Genomic DNA, 23,814 nt, shown 5'->3' with positions numbered 1-23,814 from the left:
CAAGAGAAAATATAAAATGAAAATAAATCCAAACTATATTTGTCCTAAAGAAAATTTAGAAGGAATATAAATGGCCAAAGTGGGAAGGTTAAAAAAAGCCATTTCCATGTACTAAAATATTTTAATATGGTGTTGGAAGATAAAAAATGTGCCTAAGACTCACCTTTGTGTTTAGAAACCCTGGGGTTTCTATATTTGCTTATTTATTTGTTAATTAACTTTTTATTTTGGTACTGGGGATTTAACTCAGGGGCACTTTACCACTGAGATACATTCCCAGCTTTATTCTTTTTTTTTAAACAACTGCTTGCTAAGTTGCTTAGGGTCTCACTCTATTTCTGAGGCTACCCTTGAACATGTGATCCTTCTGCCTCAGCCTCCTGAGTCACTGGGATTACAGGTGTGCAGCAACACACATGGCTTAGGATTGCTATATTTTGCAAATCCATCTTTGTTGGATTTGTGTCATGAAAGTGGTAGGACTGAGGACTGAAGTGCAGCAAATTATGTTCCCTGCCGGTATGATTATGCCAAAATGAACCCCAATATTATGCATGATTGTAATGCACTAATACAAAGATAAAAATTCTTAAAATGAAATGCCAATGATGAACACTCACAGGGGATATCAATATTTTTACCAGAAGGAGCACTGAAGTCCCCATAAAATAAAGAGTCTTCCACTCACAGATGTGCCTGCCTACAGCTAGGAAGCTCGCATGCCCATGTGCAGTAGGAAGAACACCCCAGAGCAGCCACGAGGACACTGAGGAAGGATTGGCTAGAGGGATGCAGCAGGCACAGGAGCTGGAGCCTACAAACAGGCATGTGCATCAGAATCCCCAGAGGGCCTAATAACCCAGAGGATGCTCCAACCCAGAATCTGAGGCTCAGCTGGTACTGTGGACCTGAAGATGCACATTTACACCAAGTTTCCAGGTGACACCCAGGTGGCTGACCTGGGAACACCTTTAGAGAATCACTGGACTAGAGCCAGTTTTCCTTGGGTTAACGTAGTAACTTCAACTTGTCAGCAAAGAGACCCAAAGATAAGACAAAATATGTGATTTCTTGAGTTCCTGATGTTTCAATAAAAGATGCTGGGGTCATTCTGGGGAATCCCTATTTAGAGTGAATTTTGAGTTCCTTCTCTCCCTCCTTCTCAGGAAACCCAGAAATCCCATGGAAAGAGGAAACCAAACGGAAACTAGCAACTTCATCCTCCTGGGATTCACAGATGACCCTGACCTGCATTCCCTCCTCTTTGGCCTGCTTCTGGCCATGTACCTGGTCACTGTGCTGGGGAACCTGCTCATCATTCTGGCTGTTATTTCAGACTCCCACCTGCACACTCCCATGTACTTCCTCCTCTCCAACCTGTCCCTGGCCGACATTGGCTTCACCTCCACCACCATCCCCAAGGCTCTCAGGAACATCCACACTCACAGCAAGGGGATCACCTTTGCAGGCTGCATCTCACAGATTTATTTTTTTATTTTGTTTGGATGCCAGGACAATTTGCTCCTGACAGTGATGGCCTATGACCGCTTTGTGGCCATCTGTCACCCCCTGCACTACGTGGCTATTATGAACCCACAGGTCTGTCTGCTCATGGCTCTAGGGTCCTGGTTGGTCAGTATCCTGGGTGCCCTTCCAGAGACCTTGACCATCTTGAGGCTGTCCTTTTGCACAAACATAGAAATCCCCCACTTCTTCTGTGATCTTACTGAAGTTCTGAAGCTCACCTGCTCTGAAAAGCTCATCAGTAACATAGTGGTGTACTCTGTGGCCATTATCCTGGGTGTCTTCCCTCTCACTGGCATCCTCTTCTCCTACTCTCAGATTTTCTCCTCCATCCTGAGGATCTCATCAGACAGAGGCAAGTACAAAGCCTTCTCCACCTGTGGGTCTCACCTCCTGGTGGTCTCCTTGTTCTACGGCACTGGCCTTGCAGTCAACCTCAGTTCTCTAGCCACACTGCCTTCTAGGATAAGTCTGATGGCCTCAGTGATGTACACCATGGTCACCCCCATGCTGAACCCTTTCATTTACAGTCTGAGGAACAGGGACATCAAAGTGGCCCTGGGGAGAGTCCTCAGCAAAATGGTGCCTCTCAGTGAAAGGGTGGATGCATGTCTCTCCTGAGTCACAGGGTGCACCATAGTGAAGACCAGAGAACCTCACCTCGTCCATCCAACTGTGGCTACCTCTGCTTTGTGTATTTTAGGGCAACTCATTCTTTGCATTTTCCTGTAAGGGTTCTGTGTTTGGGATTGGGGTCTCTGATAGCTTCATGGAACTATGACAGGCTTGGTGGATGGGAAATTTCTGTGCAAAGACACAGAATGCCTGGCTGCTAGGAAAACTTCTGTGCAGAGACACAGGATGCCTAGCTGCTGTAGCAATGCCCTGCATGAGGAGGCTCTGTGCTAGAGTCTTATCAGCCTCAGCTTTGATCTCACTCACACAGCTCCTGGGAATAAAGAAACTCTCCTTAGACAACCACAATGTTTCACCCAGCTCCACTGCACCTGAACCTGTCCACATAACAGTAACTTTAAGCAATAGACTTTCTCGAGAGCTACACAAAACTCCTAACATTGCACATTGCAACTATAGTAAGTAACTGTGGAACAAGCTGCATAATGTTACTAAACCTATAAGCTGCCTAATGACACAATGAATGATAATGTACTACTGATGCCAGTGACCTAATGTAACCTATTGATATAAATAAAGCTGGCAGATTAGACAAGGAGCATTCTGCCATCTGCTATTCTCCCTCTGCATCTTGTCTCTGGGTCTCCTTTTTATTTTCCTTACATCTTCCTGTGGGCTCATTCCCACCAAGGTACTGTTCATAATGCGACATATTGGATCACCTGTGAACTCTCTCCACCTCTGAACACTTTTGCCTTGTCCCACAACTGAGCTCTGGGGGACGCCACATATCCAACCACAGCACTGCCTTGGATTGTCAGTGAAGACAAGCATATTTTCATGGTTTTATGTTTTTCTTCATTCCTGCTTCCCAGAAGTGTAGCCAGCACGGCGGCACATATTCAGGTGACAAGGTGATTGTGTCATGATCTCCTTGCATTTATTCTTTCTGTGTGTTTGGCTCACTTCCTTGGATCATATAGCATAAAATATATTTAATTCTAATTGACACTAAGCAGTTAATATATCCACATTGTCATATTTTATAATGTTTATTGTGGTCTAAATACATTCCCTAGACTTCCGTTTGTTTTTTATTTTCTTATTTCTTGAATAACACTTGTTTAACATGCTGGAATTCATCAGTTATGTTTTTAGTTCTGTTCATTTTTCATTCCACCTAGGTATATACTCAGATGATTCATCTATATTCTCCTTTAAAGACCACTACAATTTAAGATCTTTCTACAACTTCCTTTTATTATTATTTTGGCACTTAGAGAGAAACTTACTTTATTTTGATCAAATAAATAATACTCTTGACCAAATAAATAATAATCCAAGCACCATTTATTTCAAAATCTCTTCCTTGGCACTGATTTTGATACCACTTATATATCTCTTAAATTTATTAGATTTGTATTTTCATATGGTACTTAATTAATATATTTATGTGGATAGAAGCCAAATTCACAATGTCTAGATGAATACAGATTTATACCTGATTTCATAATAAGATAGACAACGTTCCAGGATAAAAAGGGGACACCATAGAGCATTTCTTGCACCTGTTGTTTTAATTGCCTTCCTCTCAAAATAATCCCTACGCAAGTGGTACACTTTGTGAAGGCATATTCTCCCACCTTCACCATATAAACATATTTCAAACATAAAACTTACTTGGGGATGAACAAGGCTATTCTATTATAAGAGAAAAATAGAATTCACAATGAAAATTTCACCTTGAAAAGGTATAGCCCACTAAATCTAAAATTATTCTAAATATATTTGATTAAAAAAAGAAAATGTGAGGTGGCCAGGTACTACTCAAAATTTATAATTTTAATAATTCTTATAAAGCAGAAGGGGCTGGTGTCCTCTGTGGCAAGGCTGCTAGCAATCCCCATGGCTCCTACTACATGGGTGAAACCAATAGCCTCTGCTTTTGTTCCTAACCATCTCCTGGCATCTCCATGATCCTTTCTAAGTAAATATTGTCCTGTTTTTATACACCATGTAGCTCACATTTTTTAATGAGACCTTGGGTCTGCCTTGGGGTTGACTGTTTTATAGGTAACAGACTCTGTCTGGCTTAGGTGAGCTGGTGAAGGCTGGGGTCTCCTGCTACACCATCTTGATGATGTCATGCCTGAAAGACATTCACAAAATAAGACTGTCCAGTGATTCCTCCATTCCAAAACCCAGGATCACTAACAATACAACACACACTCCACAGTCACTTGGGAAGAGTCTTCTACCTGAGAAGGTCCTGCCTCCCAGTCTGATTCACATCCTAAATTCTTTTACCCAAACCAGGTGCATACCTGAGAGTGATGGGCCATAAGTCCTTGCACAGTTCTTAAGGTAGAACCACAGACTTGGCCCTGTGATCTATGAGATCAGAAGGGAGAAGGGGGACTATGTGTCACAACACTCAGGACATTGCTTCAATAAGCACATATGAGATCTCCCTAGAGTAAGCATTCCTGATACATGGACAATGAAAACACTTGGCCACATTGTTGCCAACAGGGACCTCTGCACATTGCACTCCGTGAGCTCTCCCATGATTTCCTTTCTCTGAATTCAACATTAGATTTCAACAGGCTATTTCCTATTGGATGCTTTTGTAGAGACTAGTGACTCTGTACCAAGTGTGAGCAAGGGATGGCTTCATCCTAAGAGGAGGAATATGGGAAGTAGATCCAGGAGCACAGCATGGACCAAGTGTGTGGCAACCCTGGAACACATGGGCATCAGGAGTCCCGTGGTAGGCCTTCCCTTCTGATGAGAAGCTCTCACCTGTTGAATACTGCTTCACACTAAACAGAGTCATCCAAAAAGAATGCTCTCTGTCCTACTGTTATCACTTTCTGGAATTTTTTTTAAATGCTTGATTTGTGGTGTAAAGATCAGTGCCTTGTGAATTGTTAAAGATGGTCCATACTCTGTGCCCTGGAGTACTGAGGGTCATGCAGCCAGCTTGTTTGGAAACATAGAGCTGTGGATGCCTACAGACTCCTTCCTGTACAAGTGACACACCTCTCAATGCACTTCCCTAAACAGATGCCTGGAACTTCATCTGCATTGAACATGCAATGCTGAACATGGAAGCTTTTCAAGGTCCTTGGAAGAGTAAGGTCACTGAAAGAACTATGTATGGGGTTGGATGTGATCCTGGGTATGGCTCCCACTTAAGGTGCAGGACTCACATGGGCTTGGATCTGCCTGGTCATGCCTGGGAGAGACCAAGGAACTCCATCTCACATTTTTTAATTTATTCTAATTTGTTTTATATGACAGCAGAATGCATTTCAATTCATATTACACATATGGAGCACAATTTTTCATGTCTGGTTGTACACAACATAGAGTCACACCATTCGTGTCTTCATTGATGTACTTAGAGTAATGATGTCCATCTCATTCCACTGCCTATTCTACTGCTATGCCCCCTCCTTTCCCCTCCCTCCCCTTTGCCCTATATAGAGTTCATCTATTTGTCCCATGTGCCCCCCATCCACATTATGAATTAGCATACTTATATCAGAGAAAACATTTGGCATTTGGTTTTGGGGGATTGGCTAAATTCACTTAGCATTATATTCTCCAATTCCATCCATGTACCTGCAAATGTCATGATTTTATTCACTTCTATTGCTGAGTAATATTCCATTATGTATATATACCACATTTTCTTTATCCATTCATCTACTGAAAGGCATTTAGGTTGGTTCTACAGTTTAGATATTGTGAATTATGCTGCTATAAATATTTATGTGGCTTCATCCCTGTAGTATGCTGTTTTTAAGTCCTTTAGGTATAAACCAAGAAGTGAGATAACTGGGTCAAACGGTGGTTCCAGTCCCAGTTTTCCAAGGAATCTCCAAACTTCTTTCCAAATTGGCTGCACCAATTTTCAGTCCCACCAGCAATGTATGAGTGTGCCTTTCTCCCCACATTCTCACCAACACTTATTGTTGTTCGTACTCTTAATAGCTGCCATTCTGACTGGAGTGAGATGAAATCTTAGACTAGTTTTGATTTTCATTTATCTAATGGCTAGAGATGTTGAATATTTTTTTCATATATTTGTTGATTGATTGTTATGTCATCTTCTGAGAAGTGACTATCCAGTTCCTTGGGTTATTTGGCTTTTGGTGTTAAAATTTTTGAGTTCTTTATATACCCTGGAGATTAGTGCTCTATCTCAACATCATTCCAAGTGGAGAAAAATTGAAAGCATTCCCTCTAAAAATGGGAACAAGACAGGGATGCCCTCTTTCACCACTTCTATTTAACCATATTCTTGAAACACTAACCAGAGCAATTAGACAGATGAAAGAAATTAAAGGGATACGAATAGGAAAAGAAGAGCTCAAGTTAGCACTATTTACCAATGATATGGTTCTATACCTAGAAGACCCAAAAAATTCTACCAGAAAACTTCTAGAACTCATAAGTGAATTCAGCAAAGTAGCATGATATAAAATCAATGCCCATAAATCAAAGACATTTCTGTACATCAATGACAAATCCTCTGAAAGGGAAATGAAAAAAACACTACCCCATTTACAATAGCCTCAAAAAAAACTTGGGAACAACTTAATGAAAGAAGTAAAAGACCTCTACAATGAAAACTACAGAATGCTAAATAAAGGAATTAAAGAAGACCTTAGAATATGGAAAGAGCTCCCTTGTTCTTGGATAGGCAGAATTAATATTGTCAAAATGACCATACTACCAAAAGCACTATACAGATTTAATGCAATTCCAATCAAACTCCCAATGACATTCCTCATAGAAATTAAAAAAAGCAGTATGAAATTCATCAGGAAAATAAGAGACCCAGCTAAAGCAATCCTTAGCAAGAAGAGTGAAGCAGGTGGCATCATTATACCAGACTTAAACTGTACTACAGAGCCTGGGATTGGCACCAAAATAGACTTGTAGACCAATGGTACAGAATAGAGGATTCAGAGACAAATCCCCATAATTACAATTATCTTATATTAGACAAAGGCACCAAAAACTTATATTAGAGAAAAGATAGCCATTTCAACAAATGGTGCTAGGAAAACTGGAAATCCATATGAAATTAAACCCCTATCTCTCACCATGCACAAAACTCAACTCAACGTGGATCAAGGACCTAAGAATTAAACCACAGACTCTGCACTTAATAGAAGAAAAAGTAGGCTCAAATCTCCATCAGATTAGGCCCCAACTTCCTTAATAAGACTCCTATAGTGCAAGAATTATAATCAAGTATCAATAAATGGGATAAATCCAAACTAAAAAGCATCTTCTCAGCAAAAGAAACAATCAGTGAGGTAAATAGAGAGCCTACAGAATGGATGCAAATTTTTATCACATGCACATCCATCTCACATTTGAGGAAATACTCACAGGGAAGGACAATAATCAGTAGATTAAAGTCCAGAGGGAAAATAAAAACACATCATGAGCCAACAGCCCCAGGGGAAGGATAGACTTGGCTGGCAATCAAGATGGTCCCAGGGATGCAAAACTGGCTGCGTGCACAATTACCTTTCTAGTCTTGCATCATAATTTACGGAAACTCAATTGCTCAGAGAACAGAATAATAACGCAACAATTAATTTAATGAGAATTCAACCTCCCAGGCCCTGGAAATACTCATATGCCCCATGATCCTCTCACCCACAGCTCTGCTCTGCCAGGAATGAGTGACTTCACTTGGACCTTGAAGAGCACTCATGCCTTCGCCACTTCCCCCTTCAGCAGAGCTGAGCTGACCCTTATCACCCAGGAAAGGAAGAGCAGGAGCTCACCACCCCTGGGGCTGCTAATGTGGGAGCAGGTAGAAGGCAGCACAGTGCTCGCAGGACAAGCCTTGGTGGCCCAAGTGGGGACACTGCAGTGAGGAGGGGCCCCTCACTTAGAGCCGTCTGTGCAGTCAGCTCCTGTGTCTCTCTCGACTTCTCTCCCTCTCCACTTCTTCTCATCTCACTCTCTTTTCTTGAACCCAGTTCTGAGGGTCTCTCACGTGGCTGATGAATGACCATCTCTCAAGCTTTTCCCCAATAGCCAGTTTCACTACTGTTCTGGCACCACTAAAGGGGTCTGTGTTCTCCTCCATCCGAGAAGCTTCTTTTTCTTTTATGTATAAAACTACTCCTTCTTTCACTCAATAGCTCCTTGGGTATATTGTGTAGCTAACACAAGTCCAACTATACATCTTCTGACATCAAGTTATTTATTTTTTTGTCTCAGTTTCCATATTTATAAAGTAATGATTAAAACAGTGTTCACTTCACAGGAACCACGTTGGGGTGAAGTTAAAGTAAATCAGGTATGAAAAACAATAATACTCCAACAGTCGGGCATACACCTGTTTATTATTATCATTGCATTATTATAACACATTTGTTTACATCATATAAAAACAGCAATGATGATTAAATTAATCAAGGTGTATAAAATATAACACAAGTGCTGAACACAGGCAGGTCCTCAAGTAATTATACATATTAATCTCGCATTTGTTGTGTGTTTGTAAGGTTTTGGTCCCCATTCTAGGTGTTGTAAATTTCATTAATATTTGGAATGTTGGACCTTGAAGAGCACTCAAGAGCACTCATTTCTACTGTGTGTAGAAATGCAAATTTTTGCCGCTCTTGCTGACTGTTTTATTTTTTTGAATAAGTTAGATGAGTGCAAAAGTTACAGAGAATACTGAGGCTTCTCTGTTAGAACTGAAAATGGAAATTCATAACTAGAGAGAAGCAATATCTGCCAAAGATCTCAAAGTGCTATCTGCTCTTTGCCACCTACAGTGGCCTCTGCTTTTTACACATTGTCTTTGTCTGAATGGCCTTAGTAAAATAACATCCAGTTACAATAAGTTCACAGCTACCAATCTGTCATCTGGAGCCACTCCATCTTCCATAAACAATGATATCTTGCCTCTCCTCTGTTTTTTACAGGTGCATTATGGTTGTACATAGGTGGGATTTGTTGGTTCATATTCGTACATGCACACGATATAACAACGGAAAAAAATTTGGCCAAGATCATTCCCCAGTAGACACCTTGCCTTTTCCATATTCAGGTCTCTGGTGCCTTTTTCTCCTTCTATTGCATTGGTTTGCACTTCCAGGCTGCTGACAAATGATTAGTGATGACAGACTTAGTTTTCTTTTTTATTTAAAGAAGAATTCTGCTTCTGCACCCACCTAAAGGTCCTGCCAGGTAAGTCTTATAATTTATTGGTTCTTTCCATGGTTGTTGATTTGTTATCCTCCATCAACTTTGGACAATTCCTAGAAATAAGTTCTACTCTGGGACAGAGTATTTTATTTTATTTATTTTTTTATTTGTTCTAATTAGTCATACATGACAGTAGGATGCATTCTGATACATCATACATAAACGGAGTACAACTTCTCACTTTTCTGATTGCACATGATGTAGAATCACACAGCTGGTGTAATCATATATGCACATAGGGTAGTAATGTCCAATTCATTCTACTCTCCTTACGACCCCCATACCCTCTCCCCCCACTCCCCTCTGTCTAACCCCAAGTACATCTGTTCTTCCCTAGCCCCCACTTGATTACTCTGAATTACTATTTGCAATTTAGAGTTTTAAGAAATATTATCTTGTAAGTTTGAGCATTTCCTTACCTCTGTGTTCATTTTCCTCATTCCTAATTCTAGACATTTCAATTCATCTTTGTCTTCTTTAAGAGTTTTAGTAGTGCATTGTAGTTTTACATAATAAAATGGGGTCATTTTACATAATCACACATGATGGAAATTTATTTGCTCTGATTCAAACCCTGCTCCTTCCTCCTCTTGTCTCCTTTTATCCATTTCATTTGATGTCTGACGTTTTTCTAGTTGTGGATGCTATAGAATTAGTTCTGGAATTTGTGGGGTTTTTTATTCTAGGATCTTTCTCCTTTTTAGTCCTCTGGCTCTGCTTTTACCTTCATTTTATGCTCCTTGCTGCTTTAGTTTTGCCTAGTGTTATTTTTATTTCCAATAATTTTAAGTTTAAAACTTTCTATTTCTTAAAAATAGATGACTTATGTATTCATTTGAAGTCTTTATATGATATATTAAGAAGCAAATCCAAAAAAGAAACAATGATGTCAATACTCCAGGAGATCCCTGGACATATGCTGGTGACTCTTGTAGAATTTATAAAAGGGCTATTTGCTGATTTAATTTCTGTGGCCCAGAAAGGCAGACCAAGTAAGCTCTCATATCAGCACCTGAAATATTACTTCCTTTCCCCATCACAGAATTTGGCATGGTTACTATTTTTGAAAAAGGCCTTCTCAATTAATTCCATAAAAACAGAATCTTATTTTTATTACACTTTTATAAATTAACAATAAGAATGAAAATCTGCTCATTTAATATCCTTTTTACATTTCCTTTAATGATTCTTTAACTCTTTTGATCTTTTTCTAAGCAATATGTGAATCTTAAATTATAAATGAGACTTTAGTATTGAAATACATTATTTAACTAATTAAATAGATTATCTTTGCAATTTTCTACCTTGTGCATTTTTTCTTCAGATGTTTTCAATATAAAGTCCTAACTAGTGAAGTTTTTTTTCACTTGTGCAAAAAATTTTTTGGTCAGAATGTTCCTCTACTTTTACAGATTACTCATGCCCATGTAGATGTTTACTTTATTTTTACATTGTATTTTCATTATGTAGCTGCTTTTGTCTCTTGCTTCACATTGAAGTCTTAAAATTTACTTGGGATCATGGAGACTGCATTCAACATTGTATTTTTCAAATGGTTAATAAGTCATTACACTCTTACAGAAAATTTTAAAACGCTCCTCCAAAGTATGCAGGGATAAGCAATGCATATTCATGGAATTAAAATTACATAATTTTAATATCATACAATTTAATATGATTCAAGTATCATATTATGTGACAAAACAAAGAATTCCATATCTTACATAAAACCTTAACAAGGATCTGGAATTTCAAAGCAATAAAATAAATCAAATAACAAGGATAGGTGTTATAAAGTGATATTATTTAGTCAAAGTAGATTTTTACAAAAAAAAATCATGAAATTAAAAGAAAGCCCAGAAAAATTACATGACATATCATCAACACACACACACACAAAAAAAAAAAAACCAAACACTTCCTAAATATAATCACAAAAGTGGATATGATATTGAGAATCATCATTCCTAACAGCATTAAGGCTTAAATACACTCAATATTATAAACAAGAAGTGAACATGATCTACATTTTCTTTTAAAACCAGAAATATTTTCCTAAAAAGAAACTGAAATGCATGGGGGCAAATTCCTGCTACTTATATGAGAATCTGAATGTTGTAATGATGTCATTTTTTTTCTAAATTAGTTTAAAACGTTAAGAGAATCTCTGATAAAATTCCAATAGTATTTTACTTCCAATAGTGCTGATTCTAACATTCATCTACAAGCATAAATTGGAACAAGAAATAGAATTCTGAAGGAAATAATGCTAGGTGACTTTCTCTACTCGACTTTTAAGCACACCATGAAGATGGACAATAATTTACAATATAAATCTGGCAGCCTGATGAATGGTGAGTTTAAGTCAATCATGTATATGCATGTGGCAGAGGAAATACCTGAATTTTTTAAGGGCGGATTTAAATTTTTTTAAAAACTGATAGACATCACTTGCAGATTATCGTAGGAGAAGAAAATATAAACGTAGAATTAACCTTAACTGCTTCCCTTATAAAGAATACTTGGAAAGCAAACGTCCAGAATGAATAAGATTTGAAGAGCTATTTTCCCTTTCAAGGAATATTTCAATGTGATTTTTTTAATGTGCATAAGACTCATTTCTATATTTAGAAACACTAGGATTTCTATAATTAGAAACCCAGTGATTCTTGAATCTATACAGTTAAAATGGTAACTAAAATGAAATAGAAACAAGAATAATAATATCAGAAGACGTTGATATTTCTAGCAAAAGGACCACACACATCCACAGGATATGACCTGTAGAAATCACAGAATACAAGCTCAGTAACACAGAGCGCCTTCCCGTGACAGGCAACCTGCCTGGAACTAGAAGATGTTCATTCCCATGTGCATGAGGCAGAACACAGGAGAAAACCTAGGGACGAAAACTGCTGGGGAATGCAGGCAAGATCTAGAGCCCTGGTTCCCAAACAGGTGTGTGCATCCAAATCCTGACTGGGCTGCTAAACACAGAGAGGGCTTCACACCTAAAGTGTGAGGTCAAGGTAGTCAGATATGCAGGAAAATATACATTTCTTGCAAGAATCCAGGTAATGCCCAGGTGGCTATTCCTGAGGACACCATTTGAGAACCACTGACATACAATTAGGTCTTGATTTGTTTCTTTGGGGGGTAAAAATGGTAACTGAAACATGTCGTCAAAGAGACCCAGTGTTAAGACAAAATAAATGATTTATTGAGTTTGCAAAGTTTCAATAAAAGACATTGGGGCATCTTTGGGAAATCTCTATTTGAAATTATTTTTTTTGGAGGCAGGGGGTGTTGAGGGTACCAGAGTTTGAATCCAGGGGTGCTTCACCACTGATCCACATGCCCAGGCCCTTTTTTATTTTTTGAGACAGGATCTCACTAAAATACGGAGGCTGGCTTTCAACTTGCAGTCCTCCTGCCTCAGCCTCCCTAACCTCTGGCTGGAGTGAATTTGGAGTTCCTTCTCTCCTTCCTTCTGGGAAAACACACCAGCACCATGGAAAGAGAAAACCAAACAGGAGCTGGAGACTTCATCCTCCTGGGATTCACAGATGACCCTGACCTGCAGTCCCTCCTCTTTGGCCTTTTCCTGTCCATGTACCTGGTCACAGTCACGGGAAACCTGCTCATCATCTTGGCTGTCATCTCAGACTCTCACCTGCACACGCCCATGTACTTCTTCCTCTCCAACCTGTCCCTGGCCGACATTGGCTTCACCTCCACCACCATCCCCAAGGCTCTCAGGAACATCCACACTCACAGCAAAGGGATCACCTTTGCAGGCTGCGTCTCACAGATATGCTTCTTCTTTGTGTTTGGATCCCAGGACAACTTTCTCCTGACAGTGATGGCCTATGACCGCTTTGTGGCCATCTGTCACCCCCTGCACTATGTGGCCATCATGAACTCACGTCTCTGTCTGCTCATGGCTCTGGGGTCCTGGTTGGTCAGTGTCCTGGGCTCCCTGCCAGAGACCTTGACCATCTTGAGGCTCTCGTTTTGCACCAACATAGAAATCTCTCACTTCTTCTGTGATCTTCCTGCAGTCCTCAAGCTCGCCTGCTCTGACACACTCATGAAAAACATAGTGGTGTACACTGTGGCCATCATCCTGGGTGTCTTCCCTCTCACTGGCATCCTCTTCTCCTATTCTCAGATTTTCTCCTCCATCCTGAGGATCTCATCAGACAGAGGCAAGTACAAAGCCTTCTCCACCTGTGGGTCTCACCTCCTGGTGGTCTCCTTGTTCTATGGCACTGGCCTTGGGGTCTACCTCAGTTCTATAACCACATTGTCGAATACGATGAGTCTGATGGCCTCAGTGATGTACACCATGGTCACCCCCATGCTGAACCCTTTCATCTACAGTCTGAGGAACAGGGACATCAAGGTGGCCCTGGGGAGAGTCTTCATCAAGATGGTGCCTCACAGTGAAACTGTCAATACACGTCTCTCCTGAGTCACAGTGTGCGCACCATATTGGAGACCTAGAGCCCCGACCCCTCCATGCAACACTGTGACTACCTCATTTTTGTGTATTTCAGGGCAACTCATTCTTTGCATCTTTCTTAGGGCTCATTCCCACTCGTAAGGCAATATATTGGATCACCCATGCACTATGTAATCAGTCATTGTAATTTTGTATGACTAAAAATGGGATTTTTAATTTATAATTACCTACACTGAGGTATCTGCATTTGTATTTTTATTGATATGAAACACTGGCATTTGTTGATGGCTCACAGTGAGACATCGCAATGCACGTGTGCTACATGTAGTGATAAAATCCAGGTCATTGGCATTCCATCTCCTGAAACATTTACCACCACTTCTTTTTTAATATTTTTTTTAATCTGTTGATGGACTTTTATCTTATTCATTTATTTACATACAGTGCTGAGATATGCACCCAGTGCCTCACACGTGCTAGGCAAGTGCTCCACCACTGAGCCCCAGCCCCAGCCCCTTTATCATCTCTTTTCACTGGGACACTTCATGCTCCTCTCTTCTAGTTTTCCAAAATTATGTAACCAGCTGCTGTGAACTATTGTCCTCCACTGTGCTGTAGAACTGTCACGTTCCTCACGACCAAAACACTCAGGGTCACTCCAGGGGAGCTGGGTTGCACGAAATAACCACACAAGAAACAGAGATGCCTTTTTCTCTGGAGTCCTGTGATGGCTCCTCTGACCTTAAGGGTCCTGAGAGAGAGAGAGAGAGAGAGCAGGTGCTGAATCCTTTTATTGAGGAGAAGTCATTCAAATGAGGCAAGGGGTCAGATTTCAGGGGGTTGAGTCTAGCTTCGTGATGTCTGCTGTCAGCAGGCTGACTGACACCTAGGAAGGCCACACCCAAAGGCAGAGCAAGAGAAGGGGACACACCAAGGGAGTGTCCATGGAACATTCTATCCCAAACAGGTCAAAGGGGTATTATCACAAAGGAACAGGTGAGCATAGCTCAATCCATGGGGTGACACACCTATGTCTGAAGACGCGTCCTCAACCTCTGAGACCAGGGCAATGTCCAGGTCACTACGAGATGTAGTGACCGGTCAAAGCCTCTCTGCTCCAGGATGGAAGGCACAAATCATTCAGAGTGGGCCCCCACATAGAACTTTAGAAATCATTTCTCTCCCGAAACTGGACTTCACCTCTACCCAACCTCCTCCTCACCCCGCCTGAATTCAGGGACCACTGCTGTACTCTCGACTTCTGTAACATGAAATTCATCCTCTTCCTCATATGAGCAAGAACTTGCAGTCTTGCTTTCTGGTCTTTTGGATTGACATATGTCCTCAGACGTGATGGGATGTGTGCCTCCAGTATTGTGCAAATGCTGTCTTGAGAACTCATTTACAGAACGACTTCAAAGAGGATGTGAATAAAATTAACTCAAAGTTTTCCCCTTTAAATCATTCCTACTGTGCTTCCCATCACACTATGTTGAATTTTCTATTCTTCCTCTGTACAGATTCCTTACATTGAGAACTTTCCCACCTCTGCAGCAACCATGCCTCACCGTGTTGTTAGAAGGGAGTTTTTGCTCGGTGACTCTTTGTCAAGTGAATGAAAATTAGCTGAGCAGATGGGTAAATGTAAAATAGAATTGGGAACAGAAAACACAAAGTTATCAATTGAATAAAAGTTTTTTGAGCTGGAGAAGAAATTCAGAGTTACTAATGCTGATATTAATAACAACACTCAGTAGGTGCCAGCACTATTTTCATGTTTTATACACATCACATCACTAGGTTTCCCAATGTCTCTTTTATTTGATATAGTAGTCCATTTGCATTGCTACAACAAAGTGCCAGAGACTAGGTACATTATAAAGAAGTCTGTTTATCTCACAGTTTGGGGCTCTATCAAGTCCAATTAGCATGACTCCAGCTCTGATGAGGGGGCCTCTGGCTTCATCCCATCCGGGTGTTTGGAGCTGTGCCAGGAGCCCTCCCAAAAGAGAGAGATCACATGGAGAGACAGAAAGCCAGAGAAATACTGGGTTGGGCCAGTCTTGCCCTTTTATCAAAACCACATACACAAGCTAAGATGGGTATGACATCAGCAGATAACGCAAACGTATGAGACCCTGTCTTATGTGTGGTTGGTGAGGGACCAAAACGTGCTTATGCAGGGCACAACTATATTCTAATTTCACTTCCTGTTTTAGTCAGATTTTCCTCACTCAAAAGACCTGTCAAGTACAACTTAGAGCAAGAAAAGTTTATTTTGGCTCTCGGTTTCACAGCCGGCTCAGCTGACTCCATAGCTCAGAAGGAGGCTTAACACCGTTGTGGAAGGGCGAGCAGGAGGGAGGAGCTCAGAGCAGGGCAACCAGGGAGCAGAGAGAGCTGCACTCTCCAGGAACAAAGAACAAACCTGAGGAACCCCTGGTGACGGAGCTCCTCCAGCCACACCCTACCTGCTGACAGTTATCACCAAGATGATTCATTTTAAGTGGCTTAATCCACCAACTAGGCTACGACTCCATGATCTAATCACTTCCCCTCTGAACATTCTTGCCTTGTCCCACACCTGAACTCTGGGGGACACCACATACCCCAAAACACAGCACTGCTTGGATGGTTAGTGAAGATGAGCACCTTTTCATGGTTTCATGTTTTTCTTCATTCCTGCTTTACTGAGGTACAGCCAGCATGGTGGCACATATTCAGGTGACAAGGTGATGGCTTGAAACTCAAGCACAGTGTGTCAAAACCTCCTTGAAATTCTTCTTTCTGTATTTTTGGCTTAACATATTGAATCATATACCATAATATATATGTTAATTCTAATTTACTTTAAACAGTTGATATGTCTTCATTGTCATGTTTAATAATGCCTAATGTGTTCTAAACACATTCTGTAGGATTCCGCTTGTTTTTATTTTCTTATTTCTTGAATTGGTGCAGGGTGAAGCCACCTCCCCGGACATATCGGTAACATGTGACAAATGTGGATGTTGTGAAGTGGCCAATGGGCCAAGACTGGAGGACCCAAGACTCCACATACATAAAGAAGCTTTAGGACCCCTCAGGAATTGCCCTTGGCAGCACCAACCCACTGTCCAGCATATGGTCAAATGCACTGAGGTCCCAGCTCTGGATAAGAGAGTGAAAACTACCTCACCATAACAAGAGTCCAGTACCTGAAGTGTGCTCAGGCCTAGTTCAGCCACAGGGCAGGATCTGGACGGTGAACTCCTAATGGGCAGCAACAACACCCTGGGAGTCAGGGCTCTGGCAGGAAGTGGGAGGAAACGGCATCTTTTCCAAAGAGACTCCACAGCAGTCACTTCCTGAGGGGACGAGAACCCTGGAGCCACATCTCCCTCTCTCAGTTCCCCAGGGGAAATAGTCATTGGTGATGTCAAGGGCAGGCTGAGCTGGTGTCCTCCGTGGGGAGGCTGCTAGCAATCCCCATGGCTCCTGCTACATGGGTGAAACCAATAGCCTTTGCTTATCTTCCTTGTTCCTAGCTATATGCTGGCATCTACATGATCCTAAGTAAACATTGTCCTTTTTTAATCCACAACGTGGCTGATATTTTTTAATAGGCTCTTGGTCCTCCTTGTAGATAACAGTCTGTCCTAGCTTTAGGTGGGATGGTGAAGGCTGAGGTATCTTTCTAAACCACCTTGATGATGTCAAGCTTGAAAGGTATTCACAAAATAAAAGGCTGTCCAGTGATTCCTCCACTCAAATACTCAGGATCACTAACAATAAAAGTCACCCTCCCCAGGCACCTAAGAATCTACCTGAGAAGGTCCTACTTCCCACTTGGATTCACAACCTAATTCTTTTGCCCAAATCATGTGAACATTCGAATACAACAATGACCATAAGTCCTTTCACAGCTGCTAAGTTGGAACCACAGACTTGGCCCTATGATCTATGACATCAGAAGGGGGACGTGGAACTATGTGTCACAACACTCAGGACATTGCTACAATAAGCACATTTGAGTTCTCCCTAGAGCAAGCATTCTTGAAACATGAACAATGAAAACACTCGGCCACATTGCTCCCAAACAGGGGTCACTGCACATTGCACTTTGTGAGCTTTCCCAGGATTTTCTTTTCTTGAATCCAATATTAGGTTTCAACAGGCTGTTTCCTATAGGATGAGTTTGAGAGACTGGTGTCTTTGTACCAAGTGTGAGCAAGGGATGGCTTCATCCTGAGAGGAGGAGGATGGGAAGTGGATCCAGGAGCACAGCATGGACCAGGTGTGTGGCAACCCTGGAACACATGGCCATCCAGAGTCCCGTGGTAGGTCTTCCCTTCTGATGAGAAGTTCTCACCTGTTGGATACTGCTTCACACTAAACAGAGTCACCCAAAAAGAATGCTCTCTGTCCTACTGTTATCATTTTCTAGAATTTTTTAAAATATGCTTGATTTATGGTGTAAAGATCAGTGCCTTGTGAATTGTTAAAGATGGTCCATATTCTCTGCCCTTGAGTACTGAGGGTCATGCAGCCAGCTTGTTTGGAAACATAGAGCTGTGGATGCCTACAGACTCCTTCCTGTACAAGTGACCCACCTCTCAATGCACTTTCCTAACCAGATGCCTGGAACTTCATCTGCACTAATGCAATGGTGAATATAGAAGCTTTAACAAGGTCATTGGAAGGGCAAGGTCACTGTAAGAGCTGTGTGTGGAGTTGGATGTGTCCTGTGCACAGCTCCCACTTGAGGTGCAGGACTCACATGGACTTGGATACTGCCTGCTCATGCCTGGGAGAGACCAAAGAGCTCCATCTCACATTTGAGGAAATACTCATGGGGAAGGACAATCATCAGTAGAAATCAAGTCCAGGGACAAGATGACATTATGTGCCTCAGCCCCAGGGGAAGGACAGACATAGCTGGCAAACAAGATGGTCCCAGGGATGCAAAACTAGCATCATGCACAATTACCTTTCTAGTGTTGGATCCTCACTCATGCAACCTCAATTGCTCTGAGAATAGACAACAATGCAACAATTAATTTAATGAGCATTCATGAGAATTCGACCTCCCAGGCCTGGAAATGGTAAATATGCCCCGTGACCCTCTCACCCACCGCTCAGCTCTGCCAGGAATGAATGACTTCACCTGGACCTTGAAGAGCACCCATGCCTGAGGCTACCTCCTGCCCTTCATCAGAGCTGAATTGACCCTTATCACCCAGGGTTGGAAGAAAGAAAGAGGAGCTCACCACCCCTGGGGCTGCTGATGTGGGAGCAGGTAGGAGGCAGCACAGCCTCTCAGGACAAGCCTTGGTGGCCCAAGTGGGGACACTGCAGTGAGGAGGGACCCTCACTTAGAGCCATCTGTGCAATCAGCTCCTGTGTCTCTCTCATCTTCTCTTCCTCTCCATTTCTTCCCATCTTACTCTCTTTTCTGGAACCCAGATCTGAGCATCTCTCACTTCCTGATGGAACTGACCTTCTCTCAAGCGTTTCCTTCACAGCCATCTCCACCATCTTTCTGAAGCGACTACAGGGGACTTTCTTCTCCTGTATCAGAGAAGCTTCTTTTTTAAATTTATAAAACTACTCCTTCATTTACTCAAGGTACCTCTGTTTGATCTTGTGTAGTTAACAGAATTCCAGGCAAACATCTTCTGACATCAAGTTATTGAAAGGTTTTTTACTCCGTTTCCATATTTATAAAATAAGGATCATAATAGTGTTTACTACATAGGAATCATGTTGGGGAGAAGTTAAAATAAATCAGGTGAGAGGAAATGATAATACTCCCTATCAGGTAGTGAGAGACTACACCCGTACTTTATTATCATTACATTATTAAAACACACTCATTTACATTATATAAAAACAGCCATGATGATGTAATGAATCAAGGTATATAAAATATACCACAAGTACAGAACACAGGCAGGTCCTCAAATAACTATACATATTAAATCCCTTATTTGTTGTGTGTTTGTAAGATTCTAGTCCCCATTCTAAGAGTTTTAAATGTTATTAATATTTGGAATGTTGGAGATCTATTTTGTAATAAATTCACCTGCATTTGGAAATGCAAATTTTTTCTGCTTATGCTATTTTATTTTTTTAATAAGTCAGATGAGTAGGAAAAGTTACAGAAAATACTGAGACTTCTCTTTTAGAGATGAAAATGGAAACTTGTAACTAGGGAAAAGCAATATTTGCCAAACATCTCAATGTGCTATCTGCCCTGAGCCACCTGAGTGGCCTCTGCTTTTTTTTAAGAGAGAGAGAGAGAGAGAGAGAGAATATTTGTTTTAACATTTATTTTTAGTTTTCGGTGGACACAACATCTTTATTTTATTTTTATGTGGTGCTGAGGATCAAACTCAGCACCCTGCGTTACCACTTGAGCCACATCCCCAGCCCGGCCTCTACTTTTTACACATTGCCTTTGGGGGAACAGCCTTGGTAAAATCACACCCAGTTACAATAGGTTTACAGCTCTCAGTCTGTCATCTGCAGCCAGTCCATCCTGAACAAAAAGGACTTCTTACCTTTTCTCTATTTCTCACTGCTGCGTTATGGTTGAACATAGGTGGGATTTGTTGGTACATATTCGTATATGCACATGATATAACAATAGAATTTGGCCAACATCATTCCCCAGTAGACACCTTGCCTTTTCCATACTCGGGTCTCTGGGGTGTTTTTCTTGATCTACTACATTGATTTGAACTTCCAGGCCATTGACCAATAATTAGTGATGAGACACTTCATTTTCTTCTTAAGGAGAATTCTGCTTCTGCTCCCGCCTCAGATCCTGCCAGAACATTTTTGGTGGTAAGTCTTGTAATTTATTGGACTCATTCCTTGGTTACTGATTTGCTTTCCTCCATCAACTTTACACAATTCCCAGAAATAAGATCTACTCTGGGACAGCTACATATTTTTAATTAGAGTTGTAACAAATACTATCTAGTAAGGTTGAATACATCCTTACCTCTGTGTTCATTTTCCTCATTCCTAATTCTAGGCATTTCGATTGGCTTTTTGACAATTTTATTAGTGCATTGGAGAATTACATAATATTAGGTAGAGTCACTTTGACTTTAATCACTCATGCGTGGAATTTTATTTCCTGCACCTCAGTGCATAGTCCTTCCTCCTCTTGTTCTGTTTGTCCCTTTCATTCCATGTATAACTTTTTCTAGTTGTGGAAGCTATAGAATTGGTTCTGGAATCTGTTTTTTGAATTCCAGGATCTTTCTCATTTTTTAGTTCATCTACAAGAATAAATCGGAACTAGAAATAAAATTCCAATAGAAGCCACTCTAGGTAACTTTCTCTACTTGATATGATGAAAATAGACAATTTTTTTAAACAAGAATCTGGCAGCCTGATAGTCAGTTTTAGTCAATCAATTATATGAATGCAACAGAAAAAAATAACTCAACTTTAAAAAAACTGTCAGAAGTTATTTGCAGATTATCATAAGACAGGAAAATATAAACTTAAAATTCATCTTAATTGCCTTCCTCATGGAGAAAACTAATAAATCTAGTGTCCAGAATGGGCAAGATATGAAGAGCCATTTCCTCTTCATGGAATATTTGATGTAATGAAAATAAAATGTGCTTAAGATTCATGCTACATTTAGAAAACCTAGGATTTCTGTACTTAAAATTCTATGATTCTTTAATCTATATAGTTAAAAGTGGTAATTAAAATGAAATACAAACAAGAATAATAATTACAGAGGCTGTTGAGATTTCTTGCAGAAGGACCACACACGTCCACAGGATATGACATGAGGAAATCACAGAGAAGCAGCATAGTTACTGAGAGAGCTTTTACATTACAGAGCAATCTGCCTAGGAGATGATCATTCCCACGAGCATGAGGCAGAACGCAGCAGAGCACCTGGGGAACGAGGATTGGGTGGGGATGCAGGCAAGCTCTGAAGAACAGAGCCCTGGTTCCCAAGCAGGAGTGAGCCTCCAAATCCTGACAGGGCTTCTCAAGACACAGAGGGCAGCTTCACACCTACAGCAGGAGGTTCAGGTGGTCAGGTGAGGTGTGCATGAGAATGCAGATTTCAGCAAGATTCCAGGTGATGCCCAGGTGTTACTCCTGGGGACACCATATGAGAACCACTGACATAAAAGCAGGGTTTGTTCCTTTCATTGTTTGGGGGATAAAAATGGTAATTGAAACTTGTCAAAAAAGAGACCCAATGATAAAACAAAATAAATGATTTCTTGAGTTCCCAAGGTTTCAATAAAAGACATTGGGGCATCCTGGGGAATCTCTATTTCGAAATATTTATTTTTTTGGAGGGGAGTTACTGGTGTTTGAACCTAGAGGCACTTAACCACTGAATACATGCACAGGCGATTTTCTATTTTTTCTTTTAAAACAGGACCTTTATAAGTTGCTGAGTCTGGCTTTCAATTTGCAGTCCTTCTCCCTCAGCCAGCCTAGCTTCTGGCTGGAGTGAATTTGGAGTTCCTTCTCTCTCTCCTCGGGAAACAACAACAACCATGGAAAGAGGAAACCAAACAGGAGCTGGAGACTTCGTCCTCCTGGGATTCACAGATGACCCTGACCTGCAATCCCTCCTCTTTGGCTTGCTTCTGGCCATGTACCTGATCACAGTCACAGGAAACCTGTGCATCATCCTGGCCGTCATCTCAGACTCCCACCTGCACACACCCATGTACTTCCTCCTCTCCAACCTGTCCCTGGCTGACATTGGCTTCACCTCCACCACCATCCCCAAGGCTCTCAGGAACATCCACACTCAGAGCAAAGGGATCACCTTTGCAGGCTGCGTCTCACAGATATTCTTCTTCTTTGTGTTTGGATGCCAGGACAACTTTCTCCTGACAGTAATGGCCTATGACCGCTTCGTAGCCATCTGTCACCCCCTGCACTACATGGCCATCATGAACCCACAGCTTTGTCTGCTCATGGCTCTGGGGTCCTGGATGGTCAGTATTCTGGGCTCCCTGCCAGAGACCTTGACCACCTTGAGGCTATCCTTTTGTACAAAAATAGAAATCCCTCACTTCTTCTGTGATCTTCCTGCAGTCCTCAAGCTCGCCTGCTCTGACACACTCATCAACAACATAGTGGTGTACACTGTGGCCATCGTCCTGGGTGTCTTCCCTCTCACCACCATCCTCTTCTCCTACTCTCAGATTTTCTCCTCCATCCTGAGGATCTCATCAGACAGAGGCAAGTACAAAGCCTTCTCCACCTGTGGGTCTCACCTCCTGGTGGTCTCCTTGTTCTATGGCAGTAGCCTTGGGGTCTACCTCAGTTCTGTAGCCACACAGTCTTCTACGATGAATCTGATGGCCTCAGTGATGTACACCATGGTCACCCCCATGCTGAACCCTTTCATCTACAGTCTGAGGAACAGGGACATCAAGGTGGCCCTGGGGAGAGTCCTCACCAAGATGGTGCCTCTCAGTGAAAGGTTTGATGCCCGTCTCTCCTGAGTCACAGTGTGCACCATACTAGAAACCAGAGAACCTCACCCCTTCCATCCACCTGTGGTTACCTCTGCTTTATATATTTTAGTACATCTCATTTTCACTCATTGGGCTCATTCCAGCCTCAGAACTGTTCATAATGCAACATATTGATTTACCTGTATGCTATCTAAACAATAGTTGTAATTTTGCATGAATAAAGCTGAGCTTTTTCTTTTGCAATTATGTACAGTGAGGTGTGGGCATTTGTGTTCTGACTGATACATTATACTGGCATATTATGATATCTCAGTGCAGGTGTACAATGTTGAATGATCAAATCAAGGTAATCATCTCCTGAAACCTTTATGATTTCTTTTTACTGGGACACTTCATGCTTGTTTCCTCTAGTTAATTATATAATCAACTGTTATGAACTATTGTCCTCTACTGTGCGATAGAACTTTATTTTTA

At 41.3% G+C, this 23,814-nt stretch overlaps 3 protein-coding genes across 3 annotated transcripts; all 3 read left to right on the top strand.

Moving 5' to 3' along the window:
- The first annotated feature begins 1,182 nt into the window (after positions 1–1,182).
- Positions 1,183–2,145, top strand: LOC114090180 (olfactory receptor 7C2-like). The gene has a single exon (XM_027932244.1). It carries the CDS (start codon positions 1,183–1,185, stop codon positions 2,143–2,145), a length of 963 nt encoding a protein of 320 aa, XP_027788045.1.
- A 10,777-nt stretch (positions 2,146–12,922) lies between these two features.
- LOC114090179 (olfactory receptor 7C2-like) lies at positions 12,923–13,885 on the top strand. The gene has a single exon (XM_027932243.2). The coding sequence runs from the start codon at positions 12,923–12,925 to the stop codon at positions 13,883–13,885; it is 963 nt and encodes a 320-aa protein (XP_027788044.2).
- An 8,519-nt stretch (positions 13,886–22,404) lies between these two features.
- On the top strand, positions 22,405–23,367 carry LOC114090178 (olfactory receptor 7C2-like). Its single transcript, XM_034635311.2, has one exon. The coding sequence runs from the start codon at positions 22,405–22,407 to the stop codon at positions 23,365–23,367; it is 963 nt and encodes a 320-aa protein (XP_034491202.2).
- Positions 23,368–23,814: the final 447 nt, after the last annotated feature.

The sequence above is a fragment of the Marmota flaviventris genome, chromosome 1 (genome assembly GCF_047511675.1).
Source record: "Marmota flaviventris isolate mMarFla1 chromosome 1, mMarFla1.hap1, whole genome shotgun sequence".
NCBI classification, from domain to species: Eukaryota; Metazoa; Chordata; class Mammalia; order Rodentia; family Sciuridae; genus Marmota; species Marmota flaviventris.
The sequence above is the reverse complement of the archived record's forward strand: the minus strand, read 5'-3'. Positions and strand labels throughout refer to the sequence as shown.

Coding starts and splice junctions, on each gene's coding strand:
- LOC114090180 (XM_027932244.1), top strand. CDS start 1,183: ATGGAAAGAGGAAACCAAACGGAAACTAGCAACTTCATCCTCCTGGGA.
- LOC114090179 (XM_027932243.2), top strand. CDS start 12,923: ATGGAAAGAGAAAACCAAACAGGAGCTGGAGACTTCATCCTCCTGGGA.
- LOC114090178 (XM_034635311.2), top strand. CDS start 22,405: ATGGAAAGAGGAAACCAAACAGGAGCTGGAGACTTCGTCCTCCTGGGA.